The sequence below is a fragment of the Amblyraja radiata genome, chromosome 13 (assembly GCF_010909765.2).
Source record: "Amblyraja radiata isolate CabotCenter1 chromosome 13, sAmbRad1.1.pri, whole genome shotgun sequence".
NCBI lineage: Eukaryota > Metazoa > Chordata > Chondrichthyes > Rajiformes > Rajidae > Amblyraja > Amblyraja radiata.
Window position 1 is genome coordinate 39,204,736 of NC_045968.1, and position 21,273 is coordinate 39,226,008.

Here is a 21,273-nt window from a genome sequence, read left to right on the forward strand (position 1 = left end):
GGCTTGTAATAAAAAAGACACAAAGTGCAGGAGTAACTCAGCGGATGAGGCAGCATCCCTGGAGAACATGGATAGGTAATGTTTTGGTTTGGGACCTTTCTTCAGACTGATACTGCCTGACCCGCTGAGTCACTCCAGCACGTTGTGTAATTTTTTAATGTTTCCCAATACTTCAGTTATGGCCTCACTAAGGTCCTATATAATTGTGTCAAGCCTAATTACTCCTGAACCGACATCCTTATTCCCGTATTCAGAGGTTATTGTAAACCATGCCTTTTTGTTCTCGCAATTGCTTGCTGCTCTTGCATGTTGCCCTGAATTGTGTTGGCTTGTTTAACCCGCAATCTTCTGGCTCAGAGGCTACAGTGCTCTCCCATCAAGCCACTACTTGTATCAATATAATGTAAGCAAATAATAAAAGCAAATTGCTGCGTCCAATATTATTTGTGTCTGCTTTCCCAAACCCAAAGCAAATTTGAGGCAAGTATAATTGTGCATTCTGATAGAGAAAACAAATCTCATGGGTTAACAGGTAACAAACAATTCAGTAGGAGATACGAGGTACTGCAGATGCTGGTGCTGGAGTAACACGGCTGGAGAACATGTTTTCCTGAAATGCTGCATGACCTGCTGAGTGACTCCAGCACTTTGTGTCCTTTTGTGCAACAAATTATTCACGTAGTCCCATTCACAATCATTACAGTGAGCATGAAGCACATAAATAACTTGCCTTCTGTGGGCGAAACTAGCAATTCTAAAGTAAATGTTGTAGATTACAATTTCTGATGTTATACCCAAAACTCTGTTGGTTTTGAGTAATTGTTTCCATTCAAACTTGAATATTGTGAGAAAAGAAATCTAGCAGAACCAGGATAATTGGAATATGCTTTGGTAAAATAAAGAAACATACCTTGGTGTATCTAAGAGCGGTAATCTAGTGCAGTCCAAATTAAGTATTATCGTTCCTGGTCTATTTTTAAAATACAGAAACAGTGTCTTAAACAAAAAAAACTACTTCAAATAAAAGTAGAAATTGCTGGAAAAATTCAGCAGGTCAGGCAGCACCTGTGGAAAGCGAAACAGCCGATGTTTCGTGTGTGCGACCCTTTCATTCGGAACTCAAAATGGTGATTGTTTCTCTTTCCATACATTTACAAGTGTCTCCAGATTTATCAAGTAAAATAGACAATACAATAATCAAAATGATTCAAAATACAGGTCCACCACCGATTTTCCGGCAACAGGTGGTTCGGCACCTTACTTAATCTGGACAAAATTATGAGAGCACACTCGAAATCCCACCCCCACCCCCCCCACACTCCACCCCCGGAAGCCCCCTGAAAATGTGGCGTCTAGGCCGGGTGTGGCGGCCAATCTCTACCTCATCGGGACTTGTGCGCCCCTGTGGCCGAGGCTGGAGCCGACAGCTCCATTCCCATAGCCGACTTCCGAGGCTGACTTTGCGGGCTGGCATCTCGACTGTTTTGTTACCCTCGGACTCCCCTCTGAGACCGTGACCTCTGTTGGTCCGGAAAAACGGATAATCCAGAAAGATTCTGGAACCAAGGAAAATCAGTGGTGGACTGCAATTCTACAATCTGCAGCAAGTAAACGTGAAGGATGTTCTGTCTGAGAGGATCCTCACACTGGGAGCCTCCATCAGAAAGAGCCGCCAATTTTACAGTTGGTTTGCAATGGACAATTGGAGTATTAACCAACCTCTCCAAACCATCCCACTTCTTTCCCAGAGAAAATTTCTTGTGAATGCTCTTTTTAACATAAGATATGTAAAACATGAGGGTCTCATCCCCAGTTCCGCATGTACTATGTGGGATTAGCGGGGATGTTATACATGTGCAAATAAACTTACATGGAGTATATAGGGCCAAATGGCTGCAATGCTTCGTCCCCCTGCAAGGATGATTATCTGCCCAGATTCGTAGGCCATCCCAATGGAGTTATTGATCACAGACTCCTCTATCACAGACTCCTCCACTTGTCTCACATGATTCGTGTTTTATGGTTTGGCTTCATTTAGTTTAGCTTAGAGATACAGCGTGGAAACAGGGACCTCGGCCCACCGAGTCCGCGCTGACCAAAAATCATCCTTACACTAGTTCTATCCTACACACTAGGGACAATTTACAGAGGCCAATTAACCTACAAAACCTGCCCATCTTTGGGATGTGGGAGGAAACCGGAGCACCCGGAGGAAACCCATGCGGTCGCAGAGATAACGTGCAAACTCCACACAGACGGCAGCTATAGAGTCAATATCGAACCAAGGTCTCTAGCTAAGGCAGCAACTCTACCGCTGTGCCACCATGCCGCCCAGTGGCCAGGTGAGATAACGGTCGAGTTTATTGGCACATTCACATTCTAGAGCAGGAAAGGAAAGTAGGCGAGTAAGTTGTTGATCCCACTTTGGGGTTGCCCGTGCACTCGGAACAAATGGACAACGAACTGGGGTTATTATTAATTTACATGCTGACAAAGTCAGAATTTTAATGCTGTCTCCTGATCACCTTGTCAGCCACCTTCCTGAAGCACTGCAAATGCAGATTTTAAATGCAGTGTTTGTTCAAACTCTTAATCATATTATATCCCTTCATTAAATATAGGTCATGGAGATATTGTTACAAAATGTCAAAGAACTCGGTGATGCTGAGAATTATTGGCAATGGGCCAAGAGCAAAGCAGTAAGTACTGTGTCCCTGGATTCCAACACAGAATGTCAGCTGCATTGCTCAGCACTACCTCAGCTGAGTACCCAAATAATAGAACAGACAACTAACACCGTTTGTCAGTAAGATTTCTCCTCGTTACCTGTAGAGTCATGGAGTCATGCATTGTGGAAACAGGCCCTTCGGTCCAACTTGCCCACACTGACTAGCACACCCCATCAACATTGGTCCCACCTGCCTGCATTTGTCTCATATCCCTCCAAACCTATCCTATCCATGTACCTATCTGAATGTCTCTTAAACTTTGCAACAGTACCTGGCTCATCTATGTCCTCCGGCAGCTCGTTCCATTCACCCAGCACCCTTTGTGTTAAAATGTTACCCCTCAGGTTCCTATTAAATCTTTACCCCCTCACCTTAAACCTATGCCCTCTGGTTCTCGATTCCCCTCCTCTCGGCAAGAGACTTTGTGCATCTACCTGGTCTATTCTCTCATGATTTTGTATACCTCTTTAAGATCACCCATCCTCCTCCTGTTCTCCAAGGCTGTAGGAGGGAATTTTGTGTTGTACCTGTACCCTGAATCTGGTGTTACTTGGAGCCCAGCTCAGATAGGAACAGACACAAATTAATACATCAGGTAGAACAGTGGTGAGTTTCCCAAACAAGTCAGTTTATTGATGGATTTAACAGTGCGCAAGGTAACACTCAGAGAGCCCAAAGTGTTTCAAAGATTCGCAGCACCCACAGCATTTTTTATATTCTCAAGCCACAATGGTTACTCGTGAAATCTACATTTTTGAAATAATTCATCAAAGTACAGGAGTAGCTCCGCAGGTCAGGCAACATCTCTGGAGAACTTATATAGGTGACGTTTTGTGTCGGGACTCTTCCTCAGTAGGGCAAGTAATAGGTGGATACAGATGGGGAGGGGGGGTTTGGCAGATGGGTGGACATGAGGTAGAAAGGGACAACAACAAAAGGCTGAGAGATGAGGCCGAGATGTGAAGCCAGAGAGATGGATAGAGATGGGAGGAGGAAAGGGGGGGTGAGGTAGGAGGAGAAACGGGTCACGGAAGATGGGGCACAAAAGAGAAGGGGGGAAAAAGGCGAGGGGTGCTATTGATTATTTACTTAAAATTGGGGAAATCAGTGGTCATACCGTTGGGTTGTAGACTACCCAAGCAGAATATGAGGTGCTGTCCCTCCAGTTGGTGTGTGGCCTCACTCTGTCAGTGGAGGAGGCTCAGGACAGAAAGGTCAGTATGGAAATGGGAAGGGGAATTATAATGGTTAGCAACCTGGAGCTCCAGCAGCCTTGGTGGAGCGAGTGTTTGGCGTTACGTACTGTATGACAGCTATTTGTAAACCAGCAGCAACATGTCTTTGATTGATGAAATGGAGTGTTAAGTCCACGTATTGAGGGGAACCAAATGCTGAGAGTTTAATTGCAAATGCAGATTTGAGAACGTGTGGAAATGGTGCTGTTATAAGGGAACAGGTTCAAGGATCTGACTGGTAGAACAGAAAAAAGGCACATTCATCTGTTTAGTTACAAATCAGATTTATTGGCATGAGAGAGAACTAAAACAATCCATGTCTTGTTATGCGCGGGGTCTGTTTTACAGCAGCACACCTCCCTCTCTCTCTCTGCCACCGTCCATGGCTCTGTTCGCGACCCAGCCCGTCGGTGAACCCCTCTCGTACATGAACTGACTTATGGCTTAGCGGCACCAGCCTTTATTTAGGCAGAAATCAGCTATTGAAATAAACGCCGGTAATTCCTGGCCAATAGCGCTGTTCCCAAATTCAAACTGCACCCAATGGCAGGGGGCTGTATCCCAGCAAGCCCCCCCCCCCCCCCCCCATTGGAAACAGCGCTACCGGCCGCAGACTGACCTGTAAAGCAATACACACAGCGCTACAGACTTGCCGCGCAAAGGTTTACACAGCTCTGCTGGCTGCAGCGCTATGGGTCCTAAATGTAGTGTTACTGGCCATAGCGCTGTGGGCTTTAAACATGGCGCTGTGGGCTTTAAACATAGCACTGTGGGTCACAGACTGTTCTGGCAAATTTTTCGTATAACATTCCACCCCTTGAACAGTCTGGCTATTGTCATCTCCGGCCTGCAGGCGTTACCTCATTACATCCGGCCCACAGGCTGGAGTAAAGTCCACGCGGTTGTGATGCCAATCCACACATACCGTGTTGCAATATTACAGCCAACAAGATTGCCCCAATGGTCAATGGACCGCTGTTGTCCACCAGCTTCCAAACATCCCGAAAGGTCACGGTCCTTCTGGAGGATTGCTGTCATGGTATTGTTCTCTGACCCTTGAATGCTTTCCCATGACTTCCTGGATGTGGTCAGTGAGGTTGGTGATGTTCTCTTTTACCCCACTCAGGGTCAAACCAGTCACGAGTCTGTATGACCACGCGAGGCATAAATTAACTTGTTTTGTCGGATGTTCCAAACCTTAATGTCGTCATCAATACCACCAGAGATAATCTGATCAATTGTGTCATTAAACGTTGCTGCCAGTACTTGGTACGTATTTTGAAACGTATGGATTACAGCCTTCTTCCGAATGTCCCATAGCTTCACTGTTTCGTTGTCGCTTCCTGTAAACACCAACTGTGGGCCCCATCGGGCTGGATAAGATGAATTCACAAAAGATATGTGACCTTCATGTCTCTTGATTCTTTCACCCGTTTCACTGTCCCATACTGCTACAGTGTTGTCTGTTGATGCTGGAAAAAGCATGCTGCCACCCATGTTATAATGCAATTCCATCACTGCTCTACTGTGACCTTTCAATGTAGCATAATTATCGCAGTCTCCATATAAATTCCAAAACAAGACGAGTCGATCAAATCCTGCAGATGACCGTGTTGATTCATTCAGGTGAAATTTACAACTTCTCCCTCATGACCCGTTAAAAGCGTTATAGGAGCTTGAAGCTGCAGCACGGCCAACTGTGGGCTCCCCTGCACTGAGGGCAGCAGCTTGTTGCGAGGGTGCTTGGCCTGCACCAGCGCCATCTCATTTGCTATTTTTACCAAACACTTTCTATTCTATTCGTCAGATCCTGCCGACTACGCCAAAGGATCTGACTAGTAGAACAGAAAAAAGGCACACTTGTTTGTTTAGTTACAAATCAGATTTATTGGCAAGAGAGAGAACAAAAACAAAACGTGACTTGTTATGTGCGAGGCCCATCTTACAGCAGCACACCTCCCTCTCTCTCTGCCTCCATCCGCAGCGCTGATCGCGACTCAGTCCGTCAGTGAACCCATCTCGTACATGAACTAACATGACCTACCAGCGCTTGCCTTTATACAGGCAGAAATCAGCCATTGATATAACCGCCGGTAAGTCCTGACCAATAGTGCTGCTCCCAAATTCAAACTGCACCCAATGGCATCGGAGCAAGGCCCATCCCCCCCCCAGAAACAAGGTGCTACCAGCCGCAGACTGGCGTGTAAACCAACACACAGCGCTACAGACTGAGCGTGCAAAGATTTAAAGTGTTTCTAAATATACTGCTACCAGCCACAGCGCTATGTGCTTTAAACTCAGCGCTATGGCCACAGCGCTGTGGGTCACAGACTGTTTGGCCATCATTCTCGTATAAAAATTGCACTTTGCCACATGACAGTGAGAACCATCCAGTTCGCCTGTTACATCCCCCTCCCTGCTCACCCCATCCCATTCCACTCCCAAAGAAAGAAACAGTGTGGTGGATCTGTGGAATTCATTGCCATAGACGGCTGTGGAGGCCCAGTCAATGGAAATTTCTAAGGAGGAGACTGACAGATTCTTGATTAGTAAGGGTGTCATGGGGACAAGGCAGGAAAATGGTGTTGAGAAGGAAAGATAGATCAGCCGTGAATGAATGGCAGAGTAGATGATGGGTAGAATGGCCTAATTCTGCTCCTAGAACTTTGGAACATCAACATAGCCTGGAGACAAAATTAAATCGTTTTTCCTGGTTGCGGAAATGGAAGTAGGTTGCTGTTGCCAGCTTGTGCTTCTGTGTCTACCAGGAGATGAGAGCTTGTGTTGCAGATAAATGCAAAATATTTGTGCCCAATGTTTGAGAAAACTTGCTTTCTATCTTACATCTAGAAGCAGAAAGAAGATTCTGATTTGGTCCCTGGGGTACAGATTGTGGTGACCGAAGCAGTGCCGGTAAGTACAGGGTTCTAGGAATCTGCCATAGAAACCAGCTTAAAGTTGGCCTCATCTCAATTATCATCAAGCCTTCTACTAAAGGAAAATCAAAATACTGCATACATTGGAAACCTAAAATAAAGACCGAAATTATTGGAAACGCTCAGCAGGCCAGCCAGCATCTTTAGATAACTATTTTAAGAACTTTAGAACTTAAAAGGTACAGAATGGTAACATCCCCACATCCCAGCGAGTCCACGCTGACCAGTGATCAACCCGTAGGCTAGCACTATTCTACACAATCTTGATCATTTACAATTTTATAGAAGCCGATTTTGGGAGGAAACGGAGAAAACCCGCGCGGTCACAGGGAGAACTTAGAAACTCCCTCAAGACAGCACCCCTGGTCGTGATCGAACCCGTGCCTCTGGCGCTGTAAGGCAGCAACTCTGCCGCTGCGCCACTGTGTCACCACACTTTAGACTTTAGAGATACAGCACAGAAACGGGCCCTTTGGCCCACCGAGCAGCAATCACCGCGTACCCTAACACTATCCCACACATTTGGGACAATGTACAAGAATTTATTGCGATTTATTACTGTAAACTCTTCCGTAGGAATCCATCGGGTTGACCCACTGTCAGTTTTGTGGAAAAATTTTAAAGCCCGCACCTACACGCAAACAATTGAGCGAAGGATCAGCCAAAGATGTGAGTACAAATGTTATTAAAGTGTTCCCTTTTACCTTTTAAAATTTATTTATAAGTTAAAATAATTTATGCTTTGGTCTTGGGATATGGGAGTCTCTGGTAATTTTGCTTTCCCTTTTGTCATTTATCTCTTTTACCTTTTATATACACTCCATTTTCTGTTGTTATTTATTATGGGTTTTACACATTACTATGTTTACATATCTGCTGTGCTGCTGCATGTAAGAATTTCATTGCTCTATTTCAGGACATATGAATAAAACACTCTTGCCTTGTCTCTTTTGAAACTTTAGATTTTAGAGATACATCCATCTCTACCTGACCCATGTCCTTCCATTCCATGTATTTCCATGTATCTATCTAATGCCTATTGAAGGCCACTATCGTATCTGCCTCCACCACCCACCCCTGGCAGTGCATTCAAGTTACCCATCACCCACTGTTTAAAAAACTTGCCCTGAACATCTCCTTTAAACTTCTCCCCTCTCACCTTAAAGCTACGCCCTCTAGTCCATGACATTTTCACTCTAGGGAAAAGATTCTGACTGTCTACCCTTTCTAAACCTCTCATTATGTAAATACTTCAATCAGGTTTTTTAGAGATACAGGGTGCAAACAGGCCCTTCGCCCTGCTGTCCGTGATCGACCAGCGATCCCCCCCCTACACAAGCACTATCTTATACATTAGGGACGATTTACTATTTTTACCGAGTCCAATTAACCTACAAACCTGTACGACCTTGGAGGAAACAGGAGCCCCCGGAGAAAACCCACGCAGTCATGGGGAGAACATACGAACTCAGAACAGACAACACCCATAGTCAGGATCGAACCGGTTCTCTGGCGCTGTGCGGCAGCCAATCTACCATTATGCCACTGTGCCGCTTCATCAGAATAATGTCATAACCTGATATTCAATATACCTATAGTCAATACTCTGACTGATGAAGGCCACAGTGCCGAAAGTCGTTCTGACCACCCTATCTACCTGTGATGCAACCTTCAAGAAAATATGCCATGACCCACAGCATGCGAGATGGAGAAGGAGCATTTGGGAAGGTGCTGACTGCGCACATTACACTCCCACCAGCAACCTTCTTCATACTCCTCAGGCAGGCCCTGGGGACTATGTCATGCTCTGCCGCCACTGCAGTTTGGGAGTGGACAAAGAGGCCAACATGGAACGGGACTGAACATGGACTGGGACACAGATGAGACGCGAGATGTCTGTGGAGGTAGCATGAGGGTTTGTGTTTGCGAGGCGGTGCATTCCATCTGCCAGTTAGGATGGGCTTTTGTATGCTGTCGACTCGAGGGCCGGCGGATATCAGCACCATCACAAATGTTCCTTCTCCTTCTTGAGAAGGTACAAACTCCGTACAGACAGCACCTGTAGTCAGGACCGAACCCGGGCCTCTGGAGCTGTAAGGCTGCAGCTCTACCCGCTGCACCAATGTGCCGACCCAATCTCAAGTTGCGTACAAAAAAAAGTAAAGGGTTTGAACCTTTAGTCGTGTGCTATTTGTGATTCCAGCTCTTTTGCTGCAAAGAGAATGAAGATTTGTTCAAGTACCTCAAAGAAGAGGAAGAACACCTGAACTTGAAAACTCAGTTGGAACCGATTGACATCAAACCTCACCTTCCATTTGGCACTTTGGTGGAAAAGGAAAAGGCCAAGAGGAAATTGGCAATGAGGTAATCTACAGTTTGTGCATGTGATTTGGATATGGCCAACAAAAGTTCATTCAAAAACATGATTGAGAAATGAAGTGACTAGTTTGGGTGCTTGATCCTTATTGATCCTTAGGGATAAATGACATTTAAGAGTGACTATTGTCACTCTCAAATAAAACAAGTTTAAAGAGCAGAAAGTGATTAGACTGGAGTCAGCCACCCCTGTAATTTTTTAGACTTTAGTAATACAGCAGGGAAACAGCTCCTTTGGCCCACCGAGTCCGCACCGACCAGCGATCACCACATACACTAGCACTATCCTACACACTAAGGACAAATTATCTACTCAATAACTAAAAATCTGTAGCCTCCTTTTGCTCTGGTATTTTATTTAATTCACATGTTTAATCAATAATGTTTTATTATTAATGTTTAATGTTTTATGTACCATTCTTAACTGTCACTGTATGTCATGTTGTCACTTGTGGGCGGAGCACCAAGGCAAATTCCTTGTATGTGAATACTTGGCCAATAAACTTATTAATTCATTCACTTAATCAATTTCAATTCTACTGAAGCCAATTAACCTGCAAACCTGTGTGTATTTGGCGTGTGGGAGCAAACCGGAGCATCCGGAAAAAAACCCATGCGGTCAAAGGAAGAATGTACAAACTCCATACAGACAGCACCCATAGTCAGGATTGAACCTGGGACCTTGGCACTGTAAGGCAGCAACTCTACGGTGTCACTCTTGCTTCACTATTTCATTTAAGACCACAATGTTTGGGTTAGGAGTCACCTTAAAGTCAGACCTGGGTTGACACCACAATTTCCCCCGCCCAAGGAGGTTGCTGTGCCTGCTGCCTTGTAGATCTTTATAAGGGTCTTTGTACGGAGATCTGTATAATGGATGTTGGTTATAGCGGACCTACCAACCGGCCCCAGCCGCTTCCAGGACAGGCTGCCGAAGCTACCCCCAGCCCTCACAGCTTCATCGCCACTTTCAGGCCGCGTCTGCCGTCACCAATCCTAACCTGCCCACGGGCCAAGACCATTGACTCCACCGATCCTCGCCTCTACTCACCTGGACTCCAGGCCTATATCCAGACCGAGTGTCTGAAGAAGGGTCTCGATCCGAAACGTTACCTATCTATATCTCTTTCTGCTGATTGGTTGGCGCGCAACAAAAGCTTTTCACTGTACACTGTACACGTGACAATAAACTAAACTAAACTGAACTTCTCCAGAGATGCTGCCTGACCTGCTGAGTTACTTCAGCACTTTGTATCCTTTTGTGTATTAACCTGCATCTACAGTTCTGTTTCAATTACTTGCACAATGATAATCCCTTACTCAGTTATAGTGGACATTTGGCAATAACGGACACCATTCCCCCATTCGGTCCGTTTTAGCGAAGGTTTACTGTCCTTGATTTAAAGGTTAAACGTTGAGAGAGTATAGAAGGCTGACAGAGGGTGTCCAAGAGGAAGAGAAGTGTTGGAGACCGGAGAAAGGGTTACCAGAGTGATACAAACACTCCTTGCCAAATGAATAACAAAAGCTTTTCACTGTATTTCGGTCACGTGACAATAAACTAATCTGAACTGAACTGATCATCTACAGAAGGGTCCCGACCTGAAACATTCCTTGTTAATTTCTCTCCACAGGCACTGCCTGGCCAGCTGAGTTTTGCCAGCACTTTTTGCTTTGCTGTTCTCTATATGCACTCAGTTGTGTTTATATGCTTTATTGTCATATGTCCCGAAAAGGAACAATGAAATTCTTACTTGTGTTTATAGTATTGACTTACCAGCAGGGGGAGTCAGGAGGTAAAAATACAGGCAGCTACATGTGAACAGCATAGATCTCCCTACAATTATAACAAAGGTTAGGATAGTGGCAACAAGATAAATGGACCTGATCTGCGTGCTGCAAGTAGCTAGTAGTATTTAATTAACACATTTAAAACTCCACAATTGAACGAAAAGGGGCAGCACAGTGGCGCAGCTGGTAGAGCTGCTGCCACAAAGCACCAGAGACCAGGAAACAACCCTGACCTCAGGTGCCTTCTTTGTGTGGAGTTTGCATGTACTCCCTGTGACCGCGTGGATTTCTTCCGGGTGCTCCAGTTTCCTCCCACATCCCAGAGAAGTTTGTAAATTGACATTGGCAAGTAGAGTAGATGCAAAAGTGCAATAACATAGAGCTAGTATGAACGAGTGATTTTTGGTCGGCATCGATTCGATGGGCTGAAGGGCCTGTTTCCGTGTTTAATCTTTCAATCAAAAAACAGCTCAGAATCAAGCTTTAACAATGAAGCAGGCACCACTGTTTGAGGAATCAAGAGTCAAGTCATAGTCATACAGCGTGGAAACAGGCCTTTCGGCCCAACTTATCCACACTGACCAGTGTGCCCCATCTACACTAGTCCCATCTGCCCACACATGACCCATAGCGCTCTAAACCTATCCTACCCATGTGCCTGTCCAAATGTCTCTTAATTGTTATGATAGTACCTGTCTCATTCTATATACCCACCACCTTTTATGAAAAAAGTTATCCCACGGTTCCTATTAAATCTTCCCCCTCCTCCACCTTAAACCTTTGTCCGATAAACAATATGTCAAAAGTGCTTTATTGTCATATGTCCTGAAAAGGAACAATGAAATTCTTACTTGCAGCAGCACAACAGAATATGTAAACATAGTTCAAATTAAGGCATTGAATCTTATTTGAAATATTTGAATAATTAATGGCAAATACTATCGTAGATGAAAAATTTACGTTTAGTTTAGTTTTAGTGTCACCGAGGTACAGTGATAAGCTTTTTTGTTACATGCTATCCAGTCAGCGGAAAGACTATACATGATTACAATCAAGGTACAGGATAAAGTGCAAGATAAAGTCCAGTAAAGTCAGTTTAAAGATAGTCCGAGGGTCTCCAATGAGGTCGATGGTAGCCTCTTTAAAGTTATATATAAATAAAGTAAAATTTCGGTATATTGGGCCCTACGGATTTTGGATTTACTTGCACAAGTAAATTGATCGATTTGTGTAGCAAGGAACTGCAGATGCTGGTTTACACCGAAGATAGACACAAAATGCTGGAGTAACTCAGCGGAACAGGCAGCATTTCTGTTTGTAATATACTGAAAGATTATCAAAGGATTTCAAGCATAAGCCAATTCTCAAAAGTTGAGATTTTGTAGTTAGCTGGTGTTTGGCATCTACTGCGGTTTTGTCTGCCAAGATGCTGTTATCTAAGATGGGCTGTTCTGTGGTCTCTTAGGGGAAGTTCATCAAACAACAACTGCTGTCACAAGAGAGTTTAAGTCACAGATAGACACAAAATGCTAGAGTAACTCAGCGGGTCAGGCATCGTCTCTGGGGAGAAGTAATGGGTGACTTTTCGGGTTGAGACCCTTCTTCAGACTGAAGTTAGGGGAGGGGACGGGACAAAGATAGAATGTAGTCGGAGACAGTAAGACTAGTGGGAGAACTGGGAAGGGGAGGGGATAGAGAGGAAAAGCAAGGGCTATCTAATGTTAGAGAAGTCAATGTTCATACCACTGGGGTGTAAACTACCCAAGCGAAATATGAGGTGGTGTTTCTCCAATTTGCGTTGGGCCTCATTCTGACAATGGAGGAGGCCCAGGACAGAAAGGTCAGATTGGGAATGGGAGGGGGAGTTGAAGTGCTCAGCCACCAGCAGATCAGGTAGGTTAAGACGGACTGAGTGGAGGTGTTCAGTGAAATGCATTATCCATTAATGATTCATTGGTTCATTGGTTCAATTACGCTTTTATTACCACATGTGCGAAGTGCAAAGGCACAGCAAAATTATTTTCTTACAGTCCAGTACAGTATTGCCATAATCCTCGATTAGCAAATTGTACAGAAATGGTCTGCTGTTTTTGTTTTTATTTTTGTCATGTGTACTGGGGTACAGTGAAAAGTTTTGTTTTGTATGCTATCAAATCAGATAATCGATATTACTAAAAGTCTGATCTTGACCACTTCCTGTTATTCTGTATATTGATTTTAGAAAAAACGCTGCCATTTACGGCTTGTGATATTTTTTGCCATCTTACTCAGAGTCTCCCTCCGCTGTGCAGGACAAGAGGATTTTTCCCATCGATGAAAAATAAAAGAGTTATTATTGTTTAAAAAATGGTGAGATTCTCTCTCCTGAAGGCCACGCCCCTTCCTGAGGGACTATAAAACCCGGAAGTGTTGAGTGCCTCAGTCAGTCTCTGCAAGATGGGGGAGCGAGAGGGTCACATCTCTCAGTCTGAGCTGTGAATAACACTGAACACATGTCTACCAAACTGAGTGTGGTTTTACTGACCTTAATGTGGTTTGAAAATGAAAATGTGATTGGTTTGAAATAAAGCACAACAAATGGTTGGTGGTAGTTAGTTTGAAATAAAGCACAGCAAATGGTTGGTGGTGGTTGGTTTGAAATAAAGCACAGGATTAAAAGTCTAAACTTGATAACTTCCTGTTTGCACTGTATATTGATTTTAGATAAAACGCTACCACTTACGGCTGTGATTTTTGGCCACCTTACTCAGTCCCCCTCCGCTCATCAGGTGCAGAGTATTCTTCCCATCAATGAAAAATAAAAGTGTATTAGTGTTTAAAAAATGTTGAGAATCTCTCTCCTGTCAATCATGCCATGAAGGCCACTCCCCTTCTGGTGGGAGGGGGGAGGGATTATAAAACCCGGAAGTGTGGGTGTGGCTCTGTCTCTGCAAGATGGGGGAGGGAGAGGTCACGACTCTATCTGAGCTGTGAATCAACTGAACACATTGAATGTCTACTGAACTGTGACTGTGGTGTTTATGTGGTGTTTTGTGTGATTTTATGGGGGGTTTTATGGTGGTCTCACCCTCCTTGACATGGTATGAAACTGCATTTGAATGTGGTGGCCTTGCACCCTGCTTGAAATGGCATGAAACTGCACTTGAATTTGGTGGCCTTGCACCCTGCTTGAAATGGCATGAAACTGCACTTGAAATTGGTGGCCTTGCACCCTGCTTGAAATGGAATTTCAAGGAATAGCCGTGAGTCAACTGCCAGCCCACCAGCCGTGAGTGAGCTGCCAGCCCATCAGGCTTGAGTGACTGAGCTGCAACCCCAATAATTTATTTAGCCCACGCTTTCCATACTAGCCGTCTGGAAACCAGTCCCTTCAGCCCACAATACCCATACTAGCGCTTCAGAAAGCTCACCCCCCCCCACTGGCCACCAATATTGGAATTGGTGGAGAGGTGGAATATTGAGTTGGGGACCTGCCCTCCCGTGTGAACATGGGGCCCAACAGGTCCCACTTAGTTTAGTACCATATATAAATGCAATCCAGTCAAACTTAAGTACAAGAGGTAGAGCAAAAGGGGAGATACAGCGTGCAGAATATAGTTCTCAGCATTGTAGCACATCCGTTCCAGAGACGAAGTCCAATGTCCACAATGGGATACAGGTGAAATTGGCAGTGTCCCAGCTTGTGGAAAGACCGTTCAGAAGCTGATAACAGAAGGGAAGAAGCTGTTTCTGAATCTTCTGGTGCGCGTTTTCAAGCTTCTGTACCTTTTGCCCAAAGGGAGCGAGGCTAGTAGAAATAACTGGAGTGGGACGTATCTTTGATCATGTTGGCTGCTTTTCCAAGGCAGCGTGAAGTGTAGATGGAGTCATTATTGGGGACTCTGGTCTGTGTGATGGACTGGGCTTCATCAAAATAATATTCCTGCAGGCTTCAACAGGACAGCTTGACACTTACAATATTTTGGGTTTGGCAATCAAGAGGGAGGAATGTGTGACCCCTGGCTAAGGAGTCTACAATCAGGGGACGTGGTTTCAGAGGAAGTGCGGGCTGCTGTGGACTCAGGCAAGGAGATCTGCAGAAGACGCTGAATCTTTGAAAATCCTCTACATTCGAGAGCTGAGGAGGCTCTGTCATTATGTCCATTCCAAGCATAAAACGATAGATTTCTGGATGTTAAAGTATTGAAGTGATAGAAGATAGAACAGCACAAAAACAGGCTCTCCGACCCAAAATGTCCAGGCCAAATTAAACTAATCTCCACTTGCCTGCATGTGATCCATATCTCTGCATATCCATGTGCCTATCTAAAAGCCTCTTAAATGCCACTGCTGTACCTGTGTCCACCACCACCCCTGACAATGCATTCCAAACACACTCTGTAAAAAAAACTTGCCCTGTACATCTCCTTTAAATGTTGCCCTCTGTGTAAAAAAAAAACTTGCCCCACACATCCCCTTTTAATGTTGCCCCTCATACCTTAAAGCTACAGCATGGAAACGGCCACTTTAGCCTAAACCATCAAGGCTCTTCAATCAATCAATATTTATTACATGTCATTTGAACCTCAGTGAGGCTCAAACGAAACTCCGTTTTCACAGCCATACAAACAAAGACAATTTCCTACAGACATACACACAATTCAATTTACAAAAATATCCATCACAGTGAACACACTGTGATGGAAGGCAAAGTCTTTTCTCTCCCCTGTTCTCCATTTCTCTCCCGATGTCGAAGCCCCAGGCAGGCGATGGTGAGTGCCACTGCCATTTTAAGCCGCGCCGGGCGATGTACGGCCCCGCTCCCGGTCTAAATGTCACAAAGTTGGAGCCCCCGGCGGGCGCTGGAATGTCCCACGGTCATGAAGCCGCGCCGGGCGATGTACGGCCCCACTCCGGGTCGTTCCAACCCCGCGACACGGGCTAGAGAAGTCGCGTTGCGGGAGCTCCGGAAAGCGGTCTCTCCACCCGGACCCACGAGCTCCCGATGTCCCGACAGTCCACCGGACCTGCGGCTGCAGCTGGAGACTCCGAGCTACGTGGTCGGGCCGCAGCAGTGAGTCACCACCGCTCCCCACGCTCCGATGCCGGCCAGCCCCACGATGGTAAGTCCGCAGCTCCGCAGGCTCCGTGACTGGAGCCCCCAGGTCGTTCAGGCTGGAGGCCGCTCCACGGTGCTAGGCCCTAACGACAACGGAGACCCGACAAGGAAAAGGTCGGGTCTCACGTACAGGGAAGAGATTTTTAAAAAGTTTCCCCCGTCCCCCGTCCCCCACATATATACAGTTAAAAACACTATTAAAAAACACAAACGACTACATTTAACTAGACAAAAAAAAAAAAAAGACAGACAGGCTGTAGGGGCCGCTGCAACAGTGAGTCGCGCCGCCCAATATTGAATATTGAGTATAAAATTTACATGCTGGGAAAACATTTCTGACTGTCTACCATATCTATGCCGCTCATAATTCTATGTTTGAAAGACTCATTTCACTTGTCGTAACCTTAGCCCGTAATATATTGTTTTGAGGTTACGTCACAAGACAGTGGAAAAATATGTCAGCAAGAATCCAGAGAGAGGATCAGCACGCAGGTACCACTCTGGTAAGTAGTCTTCTTGTGGTTCAGATTTTAATGTAGTTTAAATGTTTTATGTAGTTTTTACTTTCATGTCTCCATTGACCTGATATAAGCTTGTATATTATTTATTCTCATTCATTCATATTTGTGGGTATGGCAGGCAAGGCCAAACTTATTATCCATCCCTTATTGCCACCGATGAGGTGATGGTGGCACATCATCTTGAGGCACTTTATGTGTCTATCTAAACGCCTCTTAAAAGCCCCTATTGCTCTTGATCCAGCACCACCCCTGGCAGTGCGTTCCAGGCACCCACCATTCTCTGTGTAAAAAGAAATGCCTCGCACATCTCCTTTAAACTTTCCCCTAGGATAAAGGATCTGACCGTCCACCCTATTTATTCCTCTTATAATCGTATATACTTCTATCAGGTCTGCCTCCGTGCTCTCTAACTCTGGAGAAAGCAATCCGTTTGTCCGACCTCTCCTTATAGCCGTTTCCATCTAGTCTAGGCAGCATCTGGGTGAACCTTTTCTGCACCCTTTCAAAAGCCTCCACTCCCTTCCTTTAGTTCGGTCACCAGAACTGCACATAATAATCCAAATGCAGCCTAAAATCTTTATTTGACTACCTGACTCTAATACTCAAAGCCCCAACTGATGACGGCAAGCATCCCAGCCACCTCCTCAACCACTCAATCTACTTGTGTTGAATCTACTTTCAGAGAGCTATGGAGCTGTCTTAAAATTTCCCAATTCTACCAGCTGCACCAATGTGTCACCCACTGGATGTCTGTTGAAAAGATGGTGTGTCTTTAAAAGTTGAACTTATTTTCTTTATTTCTCACCCTCTCCATCTCCTTAAATCAGGGTCGAGAAAAATTACTACAATTGCCTTCCAGTTGTCAACTTCAACAGATGTTGAACCACAACTAAAAACAACAGAGGAAGAAGATGAGTGGGATGACATTTTCACAGAAGTAGTGGATGATACATTCAGTTGGTATAAGGTATGCATAGTTTCGTTCTTGTACTTAAGTGTTATTGTGCCTATGTATGGTAAGATTTTTACTGAACCTGATGCAAAAGAAGAATTTCACTTTATCTGGGTATTAGTGACAATAAAATACTGTTGAACCATTAGATAGACACAGAGTGCTGGAGTAAATTAGCCAGTCAGGCAGCATAGCTGGAGAAAACAGATAGGTGACGTTCCGAGGTTGGTACCCTTCTTCAGTTTGAAGGGTCCCAACCCAAAACGTGAGTCTGAAGAAGGGACCCGACCCGAAACGTCAGATGCTGCCTGACCGGCTGAGTTATTCCAGCACTTTGTGTCCATCTTCGGTATAAACCAGTATCGGCAGTTCCTTTCTACACACCATTGAACCATCGTTTTCTCAACTGCAGTAGATTCATGTTTCTTGAAACTAAGGGGTGACTGTCGCATGAAGTTGCATGAAAGGTATAACAACGTAATCTGGTGTATGCCTTTATCCCACTGCTCTTTGTTGGAATTACAACTGCCTTGCTTAGTGGCACCTGCAAGATATCTGTAATGCATTTATGGAGAAGTTTACAGATGATAAAGGATTCAATAATGCTAATACCAGTGCATTTCTAAAGCCTGAAAAGACAGGGAGAACTCCGGGCGGCACAGCGGTAGAGTTGCTACCTTACAGCACCAGAGACCAGGGTTTGATTGCGAATATGTGTGCTGTCTATACGGAGCTTGTATGTTCTTTCTGTGATGCATGTTTCCTCCGAGTGCTCCGGTTTCCTCCCACATTCCAAAGACTTGCAGGTGTATAGGTTAATTGGCTTCTGTAAATTATCCCACGAGTGTAGGATAGAACTATTGTACGGGTGATTGCTGGTCGGCATGGACTTGATGTGCCAAAGGGCCTGGTTCCATGCTGTATCCCTAAACTAAACTAAACAAAATGGAAAAAGGTTTGCAAGTTTTTTGCAATATGGTTCATATGGCGGCAGATGAGATTAGTTTATCTTGGCATTATGTTTGCGACAGTACCTTAAATGAACATGTGGGACATTAGGAAATGCATCGAAAGCTATGGGATGTAGAAAGAGTATGGTATACTAAGATAGATTACCTTTCTTTGTTTTGAATTTATCAACCTTGAGGAGCCGAACAATCTACTCCTTCATCTATTTTCTGTTTTAGAATTTCACAGCATGGAAACCGACTCTTTGGTCTGACTCATCGATGCAAACAAGATGCCTGGATTCCCCAGTGCCATTTACCTCTGTTTGGTCCACATAACCTCAGCCTTCCCTGTCCATGAACCTGTCCAAATATCTTTTAAATGTTGTGATTGCACATAATTCTACCACCTGGTTTGGCAGCTTGTTTAATATACCCAGCACCCTTTGTGAAGAAAACCTTGCTCTTCGGACTCCCTTTAAATCTTTCCTGGTCGGCATGGTGGCGCAGCGGTAGAGATGCTGCCTTACAGCGCCAGGGACCCGGGTTCGATCCCGACTACGGGCGCTGTCTGTACGTTCTCCCTGTGACCGCGTGAGTTATCTCCGTATTCCCCGGTTTCCTCTCACACTCCAAAGGTGTGCAGGAGAACTAAGGGAAAACCCAGGCGGACACAGGGAGAATGTACAAACTCCATACAGACAGCACCCGTACTCAGGATCAAATCTGGGTCTCTGGCGCTGTAAGGCAGCGACTCTACCGCTGTGGCACGGTGCCATAGGGCATTTAACAAGAGTCTTGCACACGATGTTTAATAACTACTTCACAGTTCAGTAAATCCTCAATGCAATGGACGGCCAGTTTGCCAATGACTAGTTACTTAGCAGGATTCTTCCATCACTAGGTTCAGTAATCTGGAGTTGATTTCTTTGTTTGGAGGGATCACATTAAAACCATGTTCCACCAAATATGATGTTAGAAATGCAACAAGAAATTTCTTTCACCTCCGGCAGCCCCCCTACCACCCCCTCGCTTCTTAGCACCCCCCTAGTTAATCCCCATGGGGCACGGTAAAGCCATGGGAACCACTGATCTAAACTGCAAAACACGGAGAGTGCTGGAGGAACTCAACGGGTCAGGCATCATCTGTGGAAGGGATGGACAGTCAAAGTTTCGGCTCAGAACAATTCTTCAGACTTTGTATATTGTTCACCACAGGAGGCACAGTAGAACAGCACCGCACAAGAACAGGCCTTTTGGTCTACAATAGGCAGATTGGTCATAAATTGTGGAAATAAGGAACTGCAGATGCTGATTAATACACAAAAGGACACAAAGTGCTGGAGTAAAACAGCAGGTTAGGTAGCATCTCTGGAGAACATGAATAATGACCCTTCTTCAGATTCTCCTACTTTGGAGAATGTCAGACTAAGTCTGAGTTAGGGTCTCAACCTGAGAGGCCACCTATCCAAAGATGCTGCCTGGCCTGCTGAGTTACTCCAGCACTTTGTGTCCTTCTATGGTCAAAATCGCTTTGATTCCCTTAAATTCAATGTTGGATTGGGATAAAAATATTGACTGTTAGCGTTATCAATGTTTAATTGTTTAATCTTCCCAAAGGATCTTCCGCTCTCATTCCTGGTGAAGAACTACAAGAATGGGAATACGTTTCTAACGACCTTCGCAGATGGAACAGCGCAGATATTGTATCCTTTTTGCTTGATTGATTGAAAGATGGGAACAGGCCCTTCAGCCCACCGAGTTAACACCGACCAGCGATCCCCGTACACTAACACTATCCTACACACTAGGAACAATTTACAATTTTTGACCAAAGCCAATTAACCAACAAACCTGTACGTCTGGAGTGTGAGATGAAATGGGAGCACCTGGAGATAACCCACACAGTCACCGGGAGAACGTATACACTCTGTACAGACAGCACCCATGGTCAGGATCGAACCCGGGTCTCTGGCGCTTTAAGACATCAACTCTACTGCTGCGCCACTATGCCGCCCCTATGGGATAACTAGTTCAATGTTATCCCACTTGAAATTTCATTAAAAGTGTACACAAAGGGTTCCTCGATGTGATGCATTTGAACTTACCACGCTTCCTTAACACCTTCTTCGTTATCCTTCGGGAAACCTGGCGATCATGATTTTTATTGACAAGGAAAAGAAAGTTACCTGCATTGTGCAGGAAGACAAAGATACCGAACCAGCTATCCGTGCCATCTTCACCTCATATGGAAGATGTACATGCTATCATCCCAATGGCGTGGTCTGGTAGGTCACTTATCCTTCAGAATTTTTCTTCTTTATTTCCCCCCAAAATAAAATACCCGGCACCTTTGCCACTCATGTGGCCCCGTGGAGTGATATCCCTTCCCTTGTTTGAGGGGTGTCCCCACCACACCCTGCTTCCCAATGTCCAGCAGCGGTAGGACCCTAGACTGTGGTCCTCTCCCTCAGAGCCTTGACGTTGGCTGCCCCAAGCTTCAGTGCTCAGCACATACTCCTGCAGTGTGGAACGGGCCAGTCGGCAACATTCCCTGACGGACATCTCGCTCTGCTGGGAGGTCAACATGTTTCGGGCAGACCAAAGAGCGTCTTTCACCGAGTTAATGACCTTCCAGCAGCACTTGATGTCCGTCTCCGAATGTGTTCTTGGGAACAGTCCGTAAAT

At 45.1% G+C, this 21,273-nt stretch overlaps 1 protein-coding gene across 3 annotated transcripts in view; it reads left to right on the plus strand.

The window, feature by feature from the left end:
- Nucleotides 1-21,273, plus strand: part of erich6 (glutamate rich 6) — a 38,808-nt gene that overhangs the window by 12,866 nt on the left and 4,669 nt on the right. For 2 of the 3 annotated variants that reach the window (XM_033031844.1, XM_033031845.1), the window contains exons 7-14: nt 2,622-2,699; nt 6,815-6,877; nt 7,477-7,569; nt 9,104-9,264; nt 16,595-16,668; nt 17,514-17,653; nt 20,206-20,291; nt 20,718-20,873. In XM_033031844.1, coding sequence (XP_032887735.1) covers nt 2,622-2,699; nt 6,815-6,877; nt 7,477-7,569; nt 9,104-9,264; nt 16,595-16,668; nt 17,514-17,653; nt 20,206-20,291; nt 20,718-20,873 — 851 coding nt within the window. The remainder of the gene's footprint in view (nt 1-2,621; nt 2,700-6,814; nt 6,878-7,476; nt 7,570-9,103; nt 9,265-16,594; nt 16,669-17,513; nt 17,654-20,205; nt 20,292-20,717; nt 20,874-21,273) is intronic. The other variant, XM_033031846.1, reaches the window with a different exon arrangement.